At 45.8% G+C, this 17192-nt stretch overlaps 1 protein-coding gene across 5 annotated transcripts in view; it reads left to right on the top strand.

The window, feature by feature from the left end:
* LOC110500696 (neurexin-2) overlaps nucleotides 1–17192 on the top strand; it is a 1070834-nt gene that overhangs the window by 750313 nt on the left and 303329 nt on the right. Inside the window, exon 1 of one of the 5 annotated variants that reach the window (XM_021578201.2) lies at nucleotides 8814–11067. The exons of the other annotated variants lie outside the window; for them this stretch is intronic. Within the exon in view, the coding sequence (XP_021433876.2) occupies nucleotides 10737–11067 (331 nt within the window). The 5' untranslated portion in view covers nucleotides 8814–10736. Of the gene's footprint in view, nucleotides 1–8813; nucleotides 11068–17192 lie in introns of those variants that run through there. 5 annotated transcript variants of the gene reach the window in all.

Genomic DNA, 17192 nt, shown 5'->3' with positions numbered 1-17192 from the left:
TTGATTGTGACTTCTATCAATGTAATTGTCTGCATCATTTCCAATCCCCCATATATATATATCATTTTTTAATAAATATATACAGTTGAAGTCAGAAGTTTACAAACACTTAGGTTGGAGTCATTAAAACTCGTTTTTCAACCACTCCACAAATTTGTTGTTAACAAACTATAGTTTTGGCAAGTCGGTTAGGACATCTACTTTGTGCATGACACAAGTCATTTTTCCAACAATTGTTTACAGACAGATTATTCACTGTATCACAATTCCAGTGGGTCAGAAGTGTACATACACTAAGTTGACTGTGCCTTTAAACAGCTTGGAAAATTCCAGAAACTGGCTCAAATATATATTTTTGAAATATATTTTCTTTCTTTACTATTTTCCCCTAATCCTACCACCCATCGCCTGATAGGAGTAAACTAATGAAATATATGTTTGTTCTTTATTTATTCTCCCCACTGTATTTCATGTTTCAATAATAGTATATGACTTACTGTATCCAATAGGACGGTATAAACTGTGTGGCTATCATTGGTGTGCAGTATACTTCAGTAGATCATGTGTAAATGGGTTTAGGATATACTCTGGTACAGTGTTGTCGCTTTGGGCTCCATCCATCCCTAAAGCTCAATCCCAGGCTCCCTGGGCGATGAGCATCTGCGTGCCGGGCGTGTAACCAAGGCTGACACCTCCAGCCAAGCACCAGGCCGCCCGGCTATAAACTATGACATCCAGATTTTCAGGGGCCGCCTCTGCACAGCAGACACACCGGCTATACTGCCAGAAAGGAGCTCTGACACCACAGACACACCGGCTACACTGCCAGAAAGGAGCTCTGACACCACAGACACACCGGCTACACTGTCAGAATGGAGCTCTGGCACCACAGACACACTGGCTACACTGTCAGAATGGAGCTCTGACACCACAGACACACTGGCTACACTGCCAGAAAGGAGCTCTGCCACCACAGACATACCGGCTATACTGCCAGAAAGGAGCACTGACACAGCAGGAAATTCATCACAAGCCCAATAGTTCTACTTTTTCTTGTCATCAACTGTTGTCCCTGTTGATAGGTGACTTGGGATCCAGAAAGAAAAATTAAGGAAATGTTGTTGGCCCAATGGGAAATGAATTGATAAAGAATGAGTGCCGGGCTTTGCTTTGTAAGGGCAGTCCAGTGTTCTTATATGGGCCACGGAAAGCAGATTATGACCGAACTGAAACTCACAGCCAGTGAATGATAAAGTAGTGGACCTGTAAACAATATTGAAACGTTTTTTAGGGAGCTTTTAAGCGATGTTGAACTGCAGCCTCACTGGTCCAGCACCTTTGTCTAAGATCAGTGAACTCAGTCTCAGTTGTGGCAGAGAACGATCTCCAGCGGTAACGAGTTAGAACATTTTTCATGGAATTAAAACTTTCACATGTTGATGCCCCTCTGGTTTCCACCTGCGTACTCCTCTCCAGTAGAAGCCGACATCAACGGTTCACTCTATTTGCAGCAACTTCTGCTCGGTGACAATGGCTGCGTTTAGACAGGCAGACAAATTGAGATATCCCCCCCCCCCCCCCCCCCCCCCCCTCTAATGTGTCTCTTCACCAATCAGATCAGTTCTGAAGAAGATCTGATGTGAAAAGATCTGATGTGATTGGTCAACATTTGACCAATTAGTGGAAAAAATATCAGAATTAGACTGCCTCTCTAAACACAGCCTAAGAGTCAATGTACCATTAAATCCTCATTTAATAACCTCATGGGTCTGAGCAGAGAAAGTGTATTTAGTTATCATTGTGTATAGGTTATAAATCACAGGATGTATTATCTGTGTAGGAAGCACTATCAGCACAGCAGTAGTATCATATGAGATCATAACTCAAAGTTTGGCGCGTATTTCTCCTTTGTGTAGGAGAAAGGGGAAGGAGGAAGACTTCCACAACCATCTATTCCCAGTGGACTTCTCATTGTGTTGTGTGTAATCTGTGAAATAAGGAAGCGAATCTCTGCTTGCTGTTTGGAGCTTAAATCAATAGCCGCTTCCCATTTATTGGATGTAAATACCCACAAAACTTCCAGAATAACTTATGTTTTAAATACGCCTTACTTGATGTTGTTCTCTCCCTCCTCCCTTGTTTCGCTCTCTCTTTCTCTCCCTCCTCCCTTGTTTTGCTCTCTCTTTCCCTCTCTCCCTGGTCTTGCTCTCTCTGTTTCTCCCTCTTTCTTTCTCTCTCTTTCTCTTTTCGCTCTCTCCTCTCTTTTTCCTCTCTCTCTCTCCCTCCTTCTCTCTGTCTCCCAGCAGTTATCAGCAGTTCCTCTTCACTTATTTTCTGGCAAGGGATAAATTAGATGTGATTCAGTTTTAAACACTCTGGCGTCTCATACCCGAGAGCACTGCAATCTGGTCCTTTAGGAAGACTCCTCCCCCCTCTATCTGTCTCTCTCCATCTCTCTCTCTTGCTCTCTCCTTCTCTCTCTGTGTAGCTGGCAGCATTGTTGAGCCTGCATTGCCCATTGAAATAGTAAAATAGTAAATTATTGTCAAAATAGACTCTCTTTTGTCCTCCTGTGCGGCAGATTACTACCAGCCTGTGTTCTTCTGGAATTGCGTTTTCAGCCGCTCACAGTCCTAGCCAACCCCTTTCCCATTTCCCCTCATTATAATACTCACAGTGTAACGCTAGTATAGGAAACATACCTTTGGTCATAGTAAAACCTCAAACAGACAGACAGACATATTATTATGTTTTGATGTTTAGCTCGATTGGCCCATTGGAGCCATCCTGTGGTCCTTGTTCAGTGGTAGATGGATGGCCCAAGGCGCCAGGTGATGGAGAAAATGGGCTATTCAGGGGAAGGACATGTTGATATCGGTTTGATATTGATCTCACTGTATCTTATTTAGATTGGTGGGTGTTACATTGAAAAAGAAAGGAGGATGTTGAGAAATGTTGTTGTGGAAAATGGAATGGGGCTTCTCCTACAATGAACTACATCTTCTCAGAGATCTCTGGTGGCCATTTCTTTTTTTTACCCCTTTTTCTCCCCAATTTCATGGTATCCAATTGGTAGTTACAGTCTTGTCTCATCGTTGCAACTCCCGTACGGATTCAGGAGAGGCAAAGGTTGTGAGCCGTGCATCCCCAGAAACACAACCCAACCAAGCCGCACTGCTTCTCGACACAATGCCCTCTTAACCTGGAAGCCAGCCACACCAATGTGTCAGAGGAAACACCGTACACCTGGCGACCGTGTCAGCGTGCAGTGCGCCCGGCACGCCACAGGAGTCGCTGGTGCGCCAAGGACATCCCTGCCGGCCAAACCTTCCCCTAAGCCGGATGACGCTGGGCCAATTGTGCACTGCCCCATGGGTCTCCTGGTCGCGGCCGGCTGCTACAGAGCCTGGACTCGAACTCAGAATCTCTAGTGGCACAGCTAGCACTGCGATGCATTGCCTTAGACCACTGCACCACTCAGGAGGCCTGACAGTTCATTTTGTGACCAGGCACAAACGCTGATTCAGAGAATCTGGCTTTTATGCCCCGGGGAACCCCGTCAACCGGTGATAGATTCCAGATCGGATTGAATAAGCAACAGCTAAATAACAATGTGGGAGCATTGCCAGATAACACCCCCATTACTGTCTTCTCTGAGAGACATCTAGGGCTTGTTATTGTACATATCATAAATGGGGTTCTATAAAACGGGTTCAGGGAGATCTGCGATCTGATTGGCTGAAAGGAAGCGATGGAGAGGAGGTGGGCTTCTATCATGTCGAGAGGGTTGGGGGGTTGTTGCTAGTTATTAATGTCAGTGTCTCTCAAACTGCTTCTCTCTCTGGGATGTATCATCAGAGTTGATTAAGATGTGTGAAACAGGCAGGCTCCTCTCCTCCTCCCTTTTTACCTACAGCACACTTCCTCCCTCCCTCTCTCCATCTCTCACTCCTTCCCTTTCTCCATCTCTCACTCCTTCCCTCTCTCCGTCTCTCACTCCTTCCCTCTCTCCGTCTCTCACTCCTTCCCTCTCTCCGTCTCTCACTCCTTCCCTCTCTCCGTCTCTCACTCCTTCCCTCTCTCCGTCTCTCACTCCTTCCCTCTCCCTGTCTCTCACTCCTTCCCTCTCCCAGTCTCTCACTCCTTCCCTCTCTCCATTTCTCACTCCTTCCCTCTCTCCGTCTCTCACTCCTTCCCTCTCTCCGTCTCTCACTCCTTCCCTCTCTCTGTCTCTCACTCCTTCCCTCTCTCCGTCTCTCATTCCTTCCCTCTCTCCGTCTCTCACTCCTTCCCTCTCTCCGTCTCTCACTCCTTCCCCCTCTCCGTCTCTCATTCCTTCCCTCTCTCCGTCTCTCACTCCTTCCCTCTCCCTGTCTCTCACTCCTTCCATCTCTCCGTCTCTCACTCCTTCCCTCTCTCCATCTCTCACTCCTTCCCTCTCTCCGTCTCTCACTCCTTCCCTCTCTCCGTCTCTCATTCCTTCCCTCTCTCCGTCTCTCACTCCTTCCCTCTCTCCGTCTCTCACTCCTTCCCTCTATCCGTCTCTCATTCCTTCCCTCTTTCCGTCTCTCACTCCTTCCCTCTCTCTGTCTCTCACTCCTTCCCTCTCTCAGTCTCTCACTCCTTCCCTCTCTCCGTCTCTCACTCCTTCCCTCTCTCCGTCTCTCACTCCTTCCCTCTCCCTGTCTCTCACTCCTTCCCTCTCTCCGTCTCTCACTCCTTCCCTCTCTCCGTCTCTCACTCCTTCCCTCTCTCCGTCTCTCACTCCTTCCCTCGCCTGCCTGTCTCCTGCTCATGTGTGCGTTATTACATAAATACGTTTTATTTTATTTTTACAATCTCATTATCCTTTGAACATGCAAGCCACAGTGAGAGCAGGGAAGATCACATGGTCTTTGACAAGATTGTTGTATCTGATACAACCTGATACTGAGGCTCCTTCACAGCTACTGAGACCATGATGTTATTAGTGGATTCATTTGTCTCTCCTAATGCACTTAGCAATTCTCCATAGCTGTATCCCTCCTTCCTCCCCTCTCTTCCCTCTCGCTCTCTACCTTGGTATGTGGCTGTGAAGGAGGGATGGTGAGTGGTGGGTGGATGCCTGAGTACAGGGGAGCAGTGAAATAAATCTAGGGCTTGTAGAAAACAGATAGATTTGAATTACCCAGGTCCCTGAGAGCAGACTATGAGAGGAAGTACATACACAGTGTAATTAGATTACAGCCCACAGTCAGCTGTGTCTCTCTCTCTATTTTCCCCAAAAGTGATGTTAACATTAAGTCTGCATTATTATAAACCAACCATTACTTTAGCCAAGGAGGCTACTCAAACAACTGTATCAAAATAGCCATTTTGTAGCTACTCGCTAATCCAAAGCTTGTGAATAGCTAGTACATCTCCATAGCTAGTTGCTAAACTCAGCCTGTAGCCTGATTAGCCTTACTGTTAGCGGGCTAGACTGAATATTATAGCTACTTGATAATCCATAGCTAACTACTAGCTCGTACATAGCCATTGCTAGCTAGTTAGCTAGTTGCTCAAAAATGTGCCTCATATGCCTCATATGACCCTCATAGCCTCTACTTGTGCAATGCTACAGAATACATACTGTGCTGTACTGAATCTGTTGCTAATTTTAGCATCATGTTGCTAAACTGTGTGTTGATAGTGTGTCCCATTGGCTGACAGCTTGAGCTTCTGCACAAAGTTCACGTACAGTACATAAGCGGCTAACATTTGAATCGGTTTGGAGGAAAAGTTATTGAATTATCCAAATGGGAGCCGGGAGTTAAAAAGTGATGACTTGCTTTGTGTGTTTCCGCCTCCCCCGCTGTGCGAGAAATGGGATTCAGCATGTCTTTTTTTTCCTGACCTCTTCTGAGAAGGAAAAATCTCAAACGTTGCCTCGTTACCACACTCTAACCATCCCGTGACATAGCCACCTCCTGGAGATGAGCGTTTCCTCACACGTAAACACTGATCTCTCAGGCTTGCAGTCGTTGCAGTCCTATTGTTAACAGAATACTACATTTCTTCACCAATCTCTCTTCAATAACGCTTTTCTTTTATGCTCCTCAGCCCGACACACACTGTATGTGGACTGGAGGACAAAGGGGTGGAGTTAATCATGTGGTTAACGTAGAAGAGTTTTCTTGGGATTAGGCAGTAGGGAAGAGAGGCATTAGGAGCAGAGGGGGGTATTTGATCTGTACACTGCCAGGAACTGTAATCCCACTTCCTCTCTCTCTGACCTCACTTGCCTTTTAGGAGGGAGTGCATGGGAAGTTACACAGGGGATAACATTTTAGAGGCAGCGGTGCCCTTGGGGACAGGTTTGCATCACCTCGGAGTGGAGGACAGGAGGACAGGTGAGGACGACACACTACTGGCGGTGTGTTGTTCTCAGCCTTTAGGGAACCACCAGCAACGGCAGTGGTACAGTAGCTGACCCATCGTGAATTTCACCATGTTCAGTTCCCCCCTCACACACCCCTTCACCTGAGTGGAAAAACACCTCTGTATGGTAGCGTTTTATCCAGTGTGTCTCTGATCATAGAAAAACAATCACAAGAGACTAGTTGTCAACATTTCAGTTGTAAGATGTTTCTCAGGACAAGTTTCTGTATACAATAACATAACCAACAGAGTGTGATTTTGTGTAGTGTAGTTCCTACCGATTGGACATACTCTCTCCTTGCCTAGCGCTAACTGCTGGCTCAATGTAGACATCCCAGGCCCATCTCTAAACCACAGAAGGCTGGGTGTATGGTGATGTGCTTCCGGGTTCTATCCATGCCACCTCTAGACAGGTGTCTGGGTCAGGCCGTGTCGTAGCCCACCCTGGCCCAGGTGTCCAACCTCATCTCCCTGATAGCCCCGGGGCTGGCTCCACCTGTCTCTGTTAGGCGAGCCCACCACTGATGCTGGGGGGCTGTGTGTATGTGTATCTGAATGATAGCCCTGTCCTCCTGTCACAGAGGGAAGAGTGGTGCTGGCTTTTTCTGTTTGCCTATTTTTCGAGACTGCTCTTCTCAGAGCAGCGAGGCGTTTCCAACTGAGATCTCTATCAGCCGTGATTTATATGATGTGCTCCCTCTCTTTCTTCCTCTTCCTCTCTCTCTCTCTTCCTCTCCCTCACTTCTCTATCTCTCTCTTTTACACTCTCTCTACTTCTCTCTCTCTTAGTTTGTCTCTCCTTCACCCTCTCTCTCTTTCTCTATCTCTTTCACCCTGCCTCCCTCTCTCTCTCTCTCTCTCTCTCTCTCTCTCTTTCTCTCTCCTTCTCCTTCTCCCACTCTCTTTGGTCCTCCCGTCCGTCCATCATTTATTTCTCTAGCTGGTGCCACCGGTCTGTGCCTCCTCATCACTATCTCTCTACCTTGCTACCCTGGCCTCCTATGACACGAATAGCAGAAAGAGACCAGTGGAGGTACAAGGAAAAGACAAATGGGAGTGTGATATTCATGGCTAGCGGATGAGAGAGGCATGTAGCAATGAAAGGATGAAAAAGGAGTACAGAGGGGAGGATGATATGAAAGAGGGGAGGATGATATGAAAGAAGGGAGGATGATATGAAAGAAGGGAGAATGATATGAAAGAAGGGAGGATGATATGAAAGAGGGGAGGATGATATGACAGAGGGGAGGATGATATGAAAGAGGGGAGAATGATATGAAAGAAGGGAGGATGATATGAAAGAGGGGAGGATGATATGACAGAGGGGAGGATGATATGAAAGAGGGGAGAATGATATGAAAGAAGGGAGGATGATATGAAAGAGGGGAGGATGATATGAAAGAGGGGAGGATGATATGAAAGAGGGGAGGATGATATGACAGAGGGGAGGATGATATGAAAGAGGGGAGAATGATATGAAAGAAGGGAGGATGATATGAAAGAGGGGAGGATGATATGACAGAGGGGAGGATGATATGAAAGAGGGGAGAATGATATGAAAGAGGGGAGGATGATATGAAAGAGGGGAGGATGATATGAAAGAGGGGAGGATGATATGAAAGAGGGGAGGATGATATGAAAGAGGGGAGGATTATATGAAAGAGAAGAGGATGATATGAAAGAAGGGAGGATGATATGAAAGAGGGGAGGATGATATGAAAGAGGGGAGATTATATGAAAGAGAGGAGGATGATATGAAAGAGGGGAGGATGATATGATAGAGGGGAGGATGATATGAAAGAAGGGAGGATGATATGAAAGAGGGGAGGATGATATGACAGAGGGGAGGATGATATGAAAGAAGGGAAGATGATATGACAGAGGGGAGGATGATATGAAAGAAGGGAGGATGATATGAAAGAGGGGAGGATGATATGACAGAGGGGAGGATGATATGAAAGAAGGGAAGATGAGATGACAGAGGGGAGGATGATATGAAAGAAGGGAAGATGATATGAAAGAAGGAAGGATGATATGAAAGAGGGGAGGATGATATGAAAGAGAAAGGGATGATATGAAAGAGGGGAGGATGATATGAAAGAGGGGAGGATGATATGGAAGAGGGGAGGATAATATGAAAGAGGAGAGGATGATATGAAAGAGAGGAGGATGATATGAAAGATGGGAGGATGATATGAAAGAGAGTAGGATGATATGAAAGAGGGGAGGATGATATGAAAGAGAGGAGGATGATATGAAAGAGGGGAGGATGATATGAAAGAGAGGAGGATGATATGAAAGAGGGGAGGATGATATGAAAGAGAGGAGGATGATATGAAAGAGGGGAGGATGATATGAAAGAGAGGAGGATGATATGAAAGAGGGGAGGATGATATGAAAGAGAGGAGGATGATATGAAAGAGGGGAGGATAATATGAAAGAAGGGAGGATGATATGAAAGAAGGGAGGATACTATGAAAGAAGGGAGGATGATATGAAAGAAGGGAGGATGATACAAAACAATGGGGAGGATGATAGAAATTATTCATCACCATCAGGGACCAACTCACCCTCTTTGTGTGTGTGTGTGTGCAGGCAGATACACGTTTTTGTATGGGTGCATCTGTTGTTTATTTTTAACCTGCATGTGAACGTTTATTCCTTATTTCTCTCTGATTCATGCTGGTATGTTGTTATTCCAGTGACTCTGGAACAAGAATAGCCCCAACAGTCCACCAAGCTGTTGCATACAGTACCCGGTGAGAGCCCATACATTGGCCACAAAATCAGTAGCTTCACTCTGTTTTTATAATGTGTGTGCATACACAAGCATGTGTGCCTGCCTGCTACCCCTCCTCCCTGACTCTCTCTCTCTCTCTCTCTCTCTCTCCTCCCTCCCCTCCTAAACTCTCGTTCTCTCACTCTCTCACACTCTCTCCCCGCGTCTCCTCTTGGCTCTAAGTATCGTAGTCTGGCTGTACTTTCAAAGGGAGCGTAGTGCGTCCACCTTCCCTTGCTCCATTTATGCCACGGTCTCGTGTTCTGCTGCCCCAGCGTACGCGGATAGCCTGCCTATAGACCGCTGGATCAGGAGAGTCTCTTAGAAGGAGAGAGGGGAAGGATGCTCTCGTTGCTGCAGCCCCTGTTTCAATTAGCATGAATTTCACAGCAGTGGCGCCGGTCCGAGCCAGACAGCCAGCAGTCTGTGCCGGAGCTCCGAGAGGACTACCTCTTCCTCAGACCAGTGTCTTGGAATCCACAGACTGAGCGGGAGAGATCTGGGAATCTTTTTCCATCTACAGGGACAAGAGCAGGGTACTGTGTGATATTGTGTTAGGAAGGAGACAAAGAGGGTTTTGAAGGATCGATACGCTGTGATGCTTTTCAGAGCCGGAGAGGAATAAGGATCACTTGGATGCTCTCTTGGGTGAGACTCTACTGCCTCTGCGTCCATATCCACACTGCTCTCCATCCCAGCTCGGCTCTCTCCGCGAGGGGAGAGGGATTCTGAGAGTCTGTTGTTGTGAGGAATATAGCTGCTCTTGCTGCTGCTTTTTCTCCTGCTTTGCCTTGTACTCATTTTCCACATCCCTGTCTCTTCCACTCTCTGCTGCAGACTGCTCTGCTCTGTCGTCCCTCCAGGGATTTTAAAGCCTGGAAGCTGGATTCAGCTGCACCTCCATCGTCTTGGCGCTGCACTAGCCCTCTCTCTATCACTCTATCCCTTTTTTGCCTGTTGTTTTCCGATGTGAGAGATTTCGTCCAGCAAACGGTGGGGATGGTGGTCGTTTTTTTAACCACACCGAGGGCTCAGGCTCTGGACCGAGAAGGTTTGTAGCGCTCTCGCAAGGCAGAGGAAACCTTCAGTTACTATAGACAGTAAACAGGGTTATCGAGCTAAGATTAGTCATTTAGTTTTACAGATGGAGGCATTTTGGTTTTAGAATATGTGTTCCCCTGATTAATCGGTTGCTGTTTAGGCTGCCAGTGATCATTTGTGTTGTGGTGCCTATTAGAGTGCTTTAACAAAAATCTTTAGTTGGCAAGGGGGGAGGGTCGTTTTTTTGGGGGGGGGCTGTTGTTTTTTGGGTTTTGTATTTTTGGTGCTCTGGAGGATAGGAATAGGAAATAGGCTCCTGGAAGGATTTCGTCGCTGGATTTGAGAATTTTGCTCCTTTTTGGAAAGATTTGGGGTTTTCTTTCTCCTGAACATACCTTTTTTTCCTGCAGTGTTTTTGGGATCATTGTCTTCAGGAGGAGGATCTTGTTTTTGTTCATTCTCTTTCATTTTAATTGTGCTGGGAAGCCGGGGATCATGGGCCCTGGATCCATCTGAAATGTCGTCTTCCTCTTCCTGTCGCGTGGGAGGAAGTTGGAGAGGAATGATGCTCCCTTGGAAATCCGCCCCCGTGCTTCAGGCGGTCCTGGAGGTGGGCGGAGGACTGCTGCTAGTGCAGCGGCCCGCGGCGCTCCTGGTGTGGGCCAGCCCGGCCTGCCTGTTCCGGCTGGTGCTCTCCCTGGCCCTCCTGGCCTTCCCCTGCCCTGCAGTGGCCGCCCGCGTCTCCTCCAGCCTCAGCACCACCCACCACGTCCACCACTTCCACAACAAGCATGGAACGGTGCCCATCGCCATCAACAGGATGCCGTTCCTCACACGTGGGGGCCACGGTAAGGTCCAAACTACTTCGTCCTATTTTAACGGTCGGTGTATCGGTTACGTAGCGCTTTATAGTGTGTACATGTGTGATGTGTGGATATATGATGTGGGTTATCGGATTCAGTGGAAGTTTATGGTCTTGAAGGGGGTTGATTGTCAGTTGGCGAGGAGGTGGTCCAGGTTGAGAGTTTCCACACATGTACATCCATCTATTGATCCTGGTCAATTCACACAAACAGGGCACCCCATTGGCTGCTCAGCCGTCTTCCACAGCGCCTCATTGGCTGCAGGTCCCCGCTGGTCACACTGATTCATGGCTCCGGAATGGCCGATGATGATGTTTACCACAACCATTACTGCCGCTGTCCTTTGCTTTGCTGTGTATCCTCAGACAGCAGGAACTTGGTTTCGCATTGTGTCCTGCTTTCGCATTGACAATTGACTCCACGACTTCACTGTGCTCTAGAAATGTTTCTGGCTGCTTCTCTCAGGGTTGTGTGTTGCTTGCTGCACTGTTCTAAGTCAAAGATGTCAGAGCCGAAGCGAGACTTGTCTTTGATGTGCTCCATCATAAGCTTCCCCTTCTGCAGTCTTCTTATCCTCCCCTCGGCCTATCCAAACCTTCCTGTCACAGAGAGAATACTCAGTGTTACGGCAACTCGAGCTTGTCCTCCATTGAAATGTTTGCGTGTTCCGCTGTCCATATCTTTCAATTCTCTCCACTTAGCTGCAGTCTGTTTAGCCATAATCTGCATCAATCAGACAGAGGAGGGCAGCTCACATAGACCACCGTAGTCAATTGGCTGAGCCTGCACCTCTATTGACGTTAATGGCTTCCAGCATACTTCCCTGTGCTCAGTACCGCATTGGATTTATGACTTTTCCCTTTCTCTGCCGAGCCATTGAGCTCAATATGTCAGCTGTGTCTCAGCCAACCACCACTATGTAACACAGTAGAGCTTGCAATAGAGTCAGAGAAGATGTGGGGAAATAATGCCTGCTTTTACCAATCAGGGTTTGATTAAATGTTTTTATTATGTTTGCCTGATACTGTATTGACCTGGCTCGAAGCACTCTATACGCACGCACGCACACACACACACACACACACACACACACACACACACACACACACACACACACACACACACACACACACACACACACACACACACACACACACTCACACTCACACTCACACTCACACTCTCACACACACACACGCAGGTGCACACACACACACACACACACACACACACACACACAGACACACACACACACGCACACACACACACACACAGGTACACAGACACACACACACACACACACAGACACACACACACACAGGTACACAGACACACACAGGTACACAGACACACACACAGGTACACACACACACACACTGGTACACACACACACACACACACACACACACACACACATTCTTTTAGCATCTAAAATGTCACTTGAAACCCTGGCAACCCTGTTCTAATCACTGTTGTGTTTTTTTCACCCTCTAGCTTGGGTAATTGGATTGCACTTCTCTTGCATCTCGAGTTGCTAAGCTATTTAAATTTACATAATTAACATAAACATTTCTCGGGGTCTCTCGGTGGATTTGCGTCTGTCAGATGATATTGGACCGCTTGGAGAAATGGGGTGTTTGTTTGGCTAAATGGAAATGATGTCAAAAGAAAGGAAGCCTCTGTTCCGGAGCATGACACTGACCAAGTGTCCGCTATAGTCATGGCTGTTTCTACTGTCTCTCATTCACATTAGCATACCGTATTCAGGTACACAACGCATAGAACACGTTGAAACGTCTAGCATTGCTTTAGTGGTCACGTGATACCGTGATTACTCTGACAACTTGGGTGTCTTTTTTTAGATTATGCAGAGCAGCATGTGTTCATCACCGATTCCATTTCATGTAAAAAGACATCACACATGCTCTTGAATACCATTCCAATGGAGAAGCTTCGTTTTAATCACTCTCAATAAGCTATCCAAGGCATCCAAGTGGAGACTCAAGCCTCTCTAAATTAAGTGTCAGCCCTCGGTGCTGCCAACCAAGTGGTTGAAACCCTATTACACCCCATGATAGGATCATATCAAAGTTTATTTGTCACATGCGCCGAATACAACAAGTGTAGATCTTACCTTGAAATGCTTACATACAAGCCCTTAACCAACAATGCTGTTCGAGAAATAGTGTTAAGAAAATATTCAATAAATCAACTAAAGTCATTTTTTAAAATTAAATAATAAGTAACAAAATAACAATAGCAATAATGAGGCTATATACAGGGGGTACCGGTACCAAGTCAATGTGTGGGGGTACAGGTTATTCGAGGCAATTTCTACATATAGGTAGGGGTAAAGTGGCTATGCATAGATAATAAACAGCGAGTAGCAGCAGTGTAAAAAAAACAAAGGAGAGAGGGAGAGGGCAATTATAAATAGTCCTGGTGGCCATTTGATGAATTGTTCTGAGCACTATGGCTTGGGACCGAGACTTGGCACTCCGGTACTGCTTGCCGTGCGGTAGTAGAACAGTCTATGACTTGGGTGACTGGAGTCTTTGACAATTTTTGGGACATTCCTCTGACCCCAGCCAGTATATAGGTCCTGGATGGCAGGAAGCTTGGCCCAAGTGATGTACTGGGCCATACGCACTACCCTCTGTAGTGGCTTACGGTTGGATGCTGAGCAGTGGCCATACCAGGTGGTGATGCAACTGGTCAGTATGCTCTCGATGGTGCACCTGTAGAACTTCTGGGGACCCATGCCAAATCTTTTCAGTCTCCTGAGGGGGAAAAGGCTGTGTCGTGCCCTCTTCTCTTCTGTGTTGTGCCCTCTGCCCTCTTCTGTCTTGGTGTGTTTGGACCATGATAGTTTGTTGGTGATGTGGACACAAAAGACACCATCAGTTCCTTTGTCTTGCTCACGTTGAGGGAGAGGTTGTTGTCTTGGCATAACACTGCCAGGTCTCTGACCTCCTCCCTATAGGCTGTCTCATCATTGTTGGTGATCAGGCCTACCACTGTTGTGTCGTCAGCAAACTTAATGAATGGTGTTAGAGTTAAGCTTGGCCATGCAGACGTGGATGAACAGGGAGTACAGGAGGGGACTAAGCACGCACCCCTGAGGGGCCCCCGTTTTGAGGATCAGCGTGGTAAATATGCTGTTGCCTACGCTTACCACCTGGGTGCAGCCCGCCAGGAAGTTCAGAATCCAGGTGCAGAGGGAGGTGTTTAGTCCCAGGGTATTTAGCTTAATGATGAGCTTTGTGGGCACTATGGTGTTGAAGGCTGAACTGTAGTCAATGAACAGCATTCTTACATAGGTGTTCCTTTTGTCCAGGTGGGAAAGCACAATGTGGAGTGCGTTTGAGATTGTGTCCTCTGTGGATCCCCTTAGCACCATGGCCTATGAGCAGAAGGTTTCTCTAAAGCTATCAACAGCAATAACATAATGCAACTATCAAGCACATATCCGTCACAACAGGACTCTTGATTAACCCTTGCTGTAGTAATGCCAGTCTAAAACAGAACCTCCACACACCATGTGGCAGGTTTTTGAGGAGCCGGGCAGGCTCGAGAGGCCTCTTACCGTGATTAAGCCGTCTGAGTGCTGTAACCCCACTCAGTTTAGCATATCTGAGGCGGTTGAGGCGGTTGACTCTGGGAGCGCTGCTGAAGGCCTTATCTTCTGTCTGTATTTACTCTGGTATCGTCGTCTCTTACTGAAGGGACAGAGCCACTAACGACAGCTTATGTATGACACAAACAGTGGAGAGACAGAGAAAACAGTTTCACTGGTAAAGTAGGTCATTTGTATAGGACATGCCTTACTACTGTTACCGTTTGGTACGTAATAGATACTGTTAAGCTACTACATATAGAATATAAAATCACGATACATATAAAATCATGATACATATAAAATCACAATACATATAGAATCACTATACAAATAGAATCACAATACATATAGAATCACAATACATATAGAATCACTATACGTATAGAATAACAATACATATAGAATCACTATACGTATAGAATCACTATACGTATAGAATCACAATACATATAGAATCACTATACGTATAGAATAACAATACATATAGAATCACTATACGTATAGAATCACTATACGTATAGAATCACAATACATATAGAATCACAATACATATAGAATCACAATACGTATAGAATAACAATACGTATAGAATCACAATACATATAGAATCACTATACGTATAGAATAACAATACATATAGAATCACTGTACATATAGAATCATAAGATTTACATTACATATTGTATCGTCACGTAAGTATCATTATAATATTGTATCTTGAGACACTTCCCAGCTCTAGTGGAATATTGTTTCCAAATGGCATTTAGATGCGTGTATTTATGTTCATTTGTCTATACATGTGGCACTCGAGTGTCTCCATGTGTCTCTCTACACCCTGAGTGTGTTAAGTACTCCTCCAAAGTGATTGAGTATTAGCCGGTGTTGTTGGGTGAGCCACTCTGAGTACCAGACAGACAGACAGAGGCCACTGTTTGTCCTGTTATCCTGCCTGATTAACGACTGCCACCGCCCACCACGACACCACTATTGTGATAGATGCCGAATGGAAGGCGTCTGTTTGCAAGGCCCCCACCACTAACCGCCTGCCGCCCGATACCCCACTCTCAGCCTATCTATATGTAAAGCAATTCATTATTGCCATTGTGATTTCTCCTACACTGCTAATTGACCAACCGACTGTGTTTGTCATTTCAAACCGCTGTCTCTCCTCACTCCGGTATTACCCAGAAGCACTCAGTCTGCGGTTGGCTTGCTGGCTTGGCACTGGCTCTTCTTTTCCTCCCACGTATGGTATATATTTAATGCATGTTGACGGTTCTCATTTCACACTGGGCGTCCCTTGGGGCTGGTAAAACATAGCCCCAGCGCTCGCAGGCCAACCAAAACCTATTTCACAACGTCGTTATGTCACAGCAAACAGCGCGTTCTGCAGTCTTACGGAGGAGCCTTGCAAAATCACTGGGCTTTTCGGATTACACTGTCTCATGAATGTCTTTGTTGTTCAGTTGTTATATCACTAAGGCTCTTTTGAAGGATGCTGCAGTATACTTACAGTATATAAACACCAGATCTTTTTTTAATGCAAGGTTTTCATGAGTTTTCGTCGTACCGCCTCACTGAGTCAGTTCTGAGTCAGTTCTGAGTCAGTTCTGAGTCAATTCTGAGTCAGTTCTGAGTCAATTCTGAGTCAATTCTGAGTCAGTTCTGAGTCAATTCTGAGTCAATTGTTATTTTTGCAAACCAACGAACAAGAAGATCTCATGAAATGTTAGCACTTCTTTGTCTATGGGACACGACATTGTAATTTATAAATATATATATATATCACAGGCTACATTATGGTTTAATGTTATGAGTAATGGCTGTGAAAAGTACCCAATTGTTATACTTGAGTAGAAGTAAAGATACCTTAATAGAAAATGACTCAAGTAAAAGTGAAAGTCACCCAGTAAAATACTACTTGAGTAAAAGTCTAAAAGTATTTGGTTTTAAATATACTTAAGGTTCAAAAGTAAATGTAATTCATAAAATAAACGTAAGTATCAAAAGTCAAAGTAAAAGTGTAAATCACCTTAAAGTTCTTATATTAAGCAAACCAGACAGCATTATTTTTTAATATTTTTTTTACAGATAGCCAGCGGCATGCCCCAACACTCAGACATCATTTACAAACAAAGCCTGTGTTTATTGAGTCCACCAGATCAGAGGCAATAGAGATGACCAGGGATGTTCTTTTGACAAGTGTGTGAATTAGACCATTTTATTGTCCTGCTAAGCATTTCAAATGTAATGAGTAATCAAATGGCTATCCTAGACTATTTGCATTGCCCCCCCCCCCACCCCTCTTCTATGCTGCTGCTACTCTCTGTTATTATCTATGTATAGTCACTTTAATAATTCTACCTACATGTACATATTACCTCAATTACCTGGACTAACCAGTGCCCCCGCACATTGACTCTGTACCGGAACCCCCTGTATATAGCCTCCACATTGACTCTGTACCGGAACCCCCTGTATATAGCCTCCA

Source organism: Oncorhynchus mykiss, chromosome 21, assembly GCF_013265735.2.
Source record: "Oncorhynchus mykiss isolate Arlee chromosome 21, USDA_OmykA_1.1, whole genome shotgun sequence".
In the NCBI taxonomy this organism is placed as follows: Eukaryota; Metazoa; Chordata; class Actinopteri; order Salmoniformes; family Salmonidae; genus Oncorhynchus; species Oncorhynchus mykiss.
The sequence above is the reverse complement of the archived record's forward strand: the minus strand, read 5'-3'. Positions and strand labels throughout refer to the sequence as shown.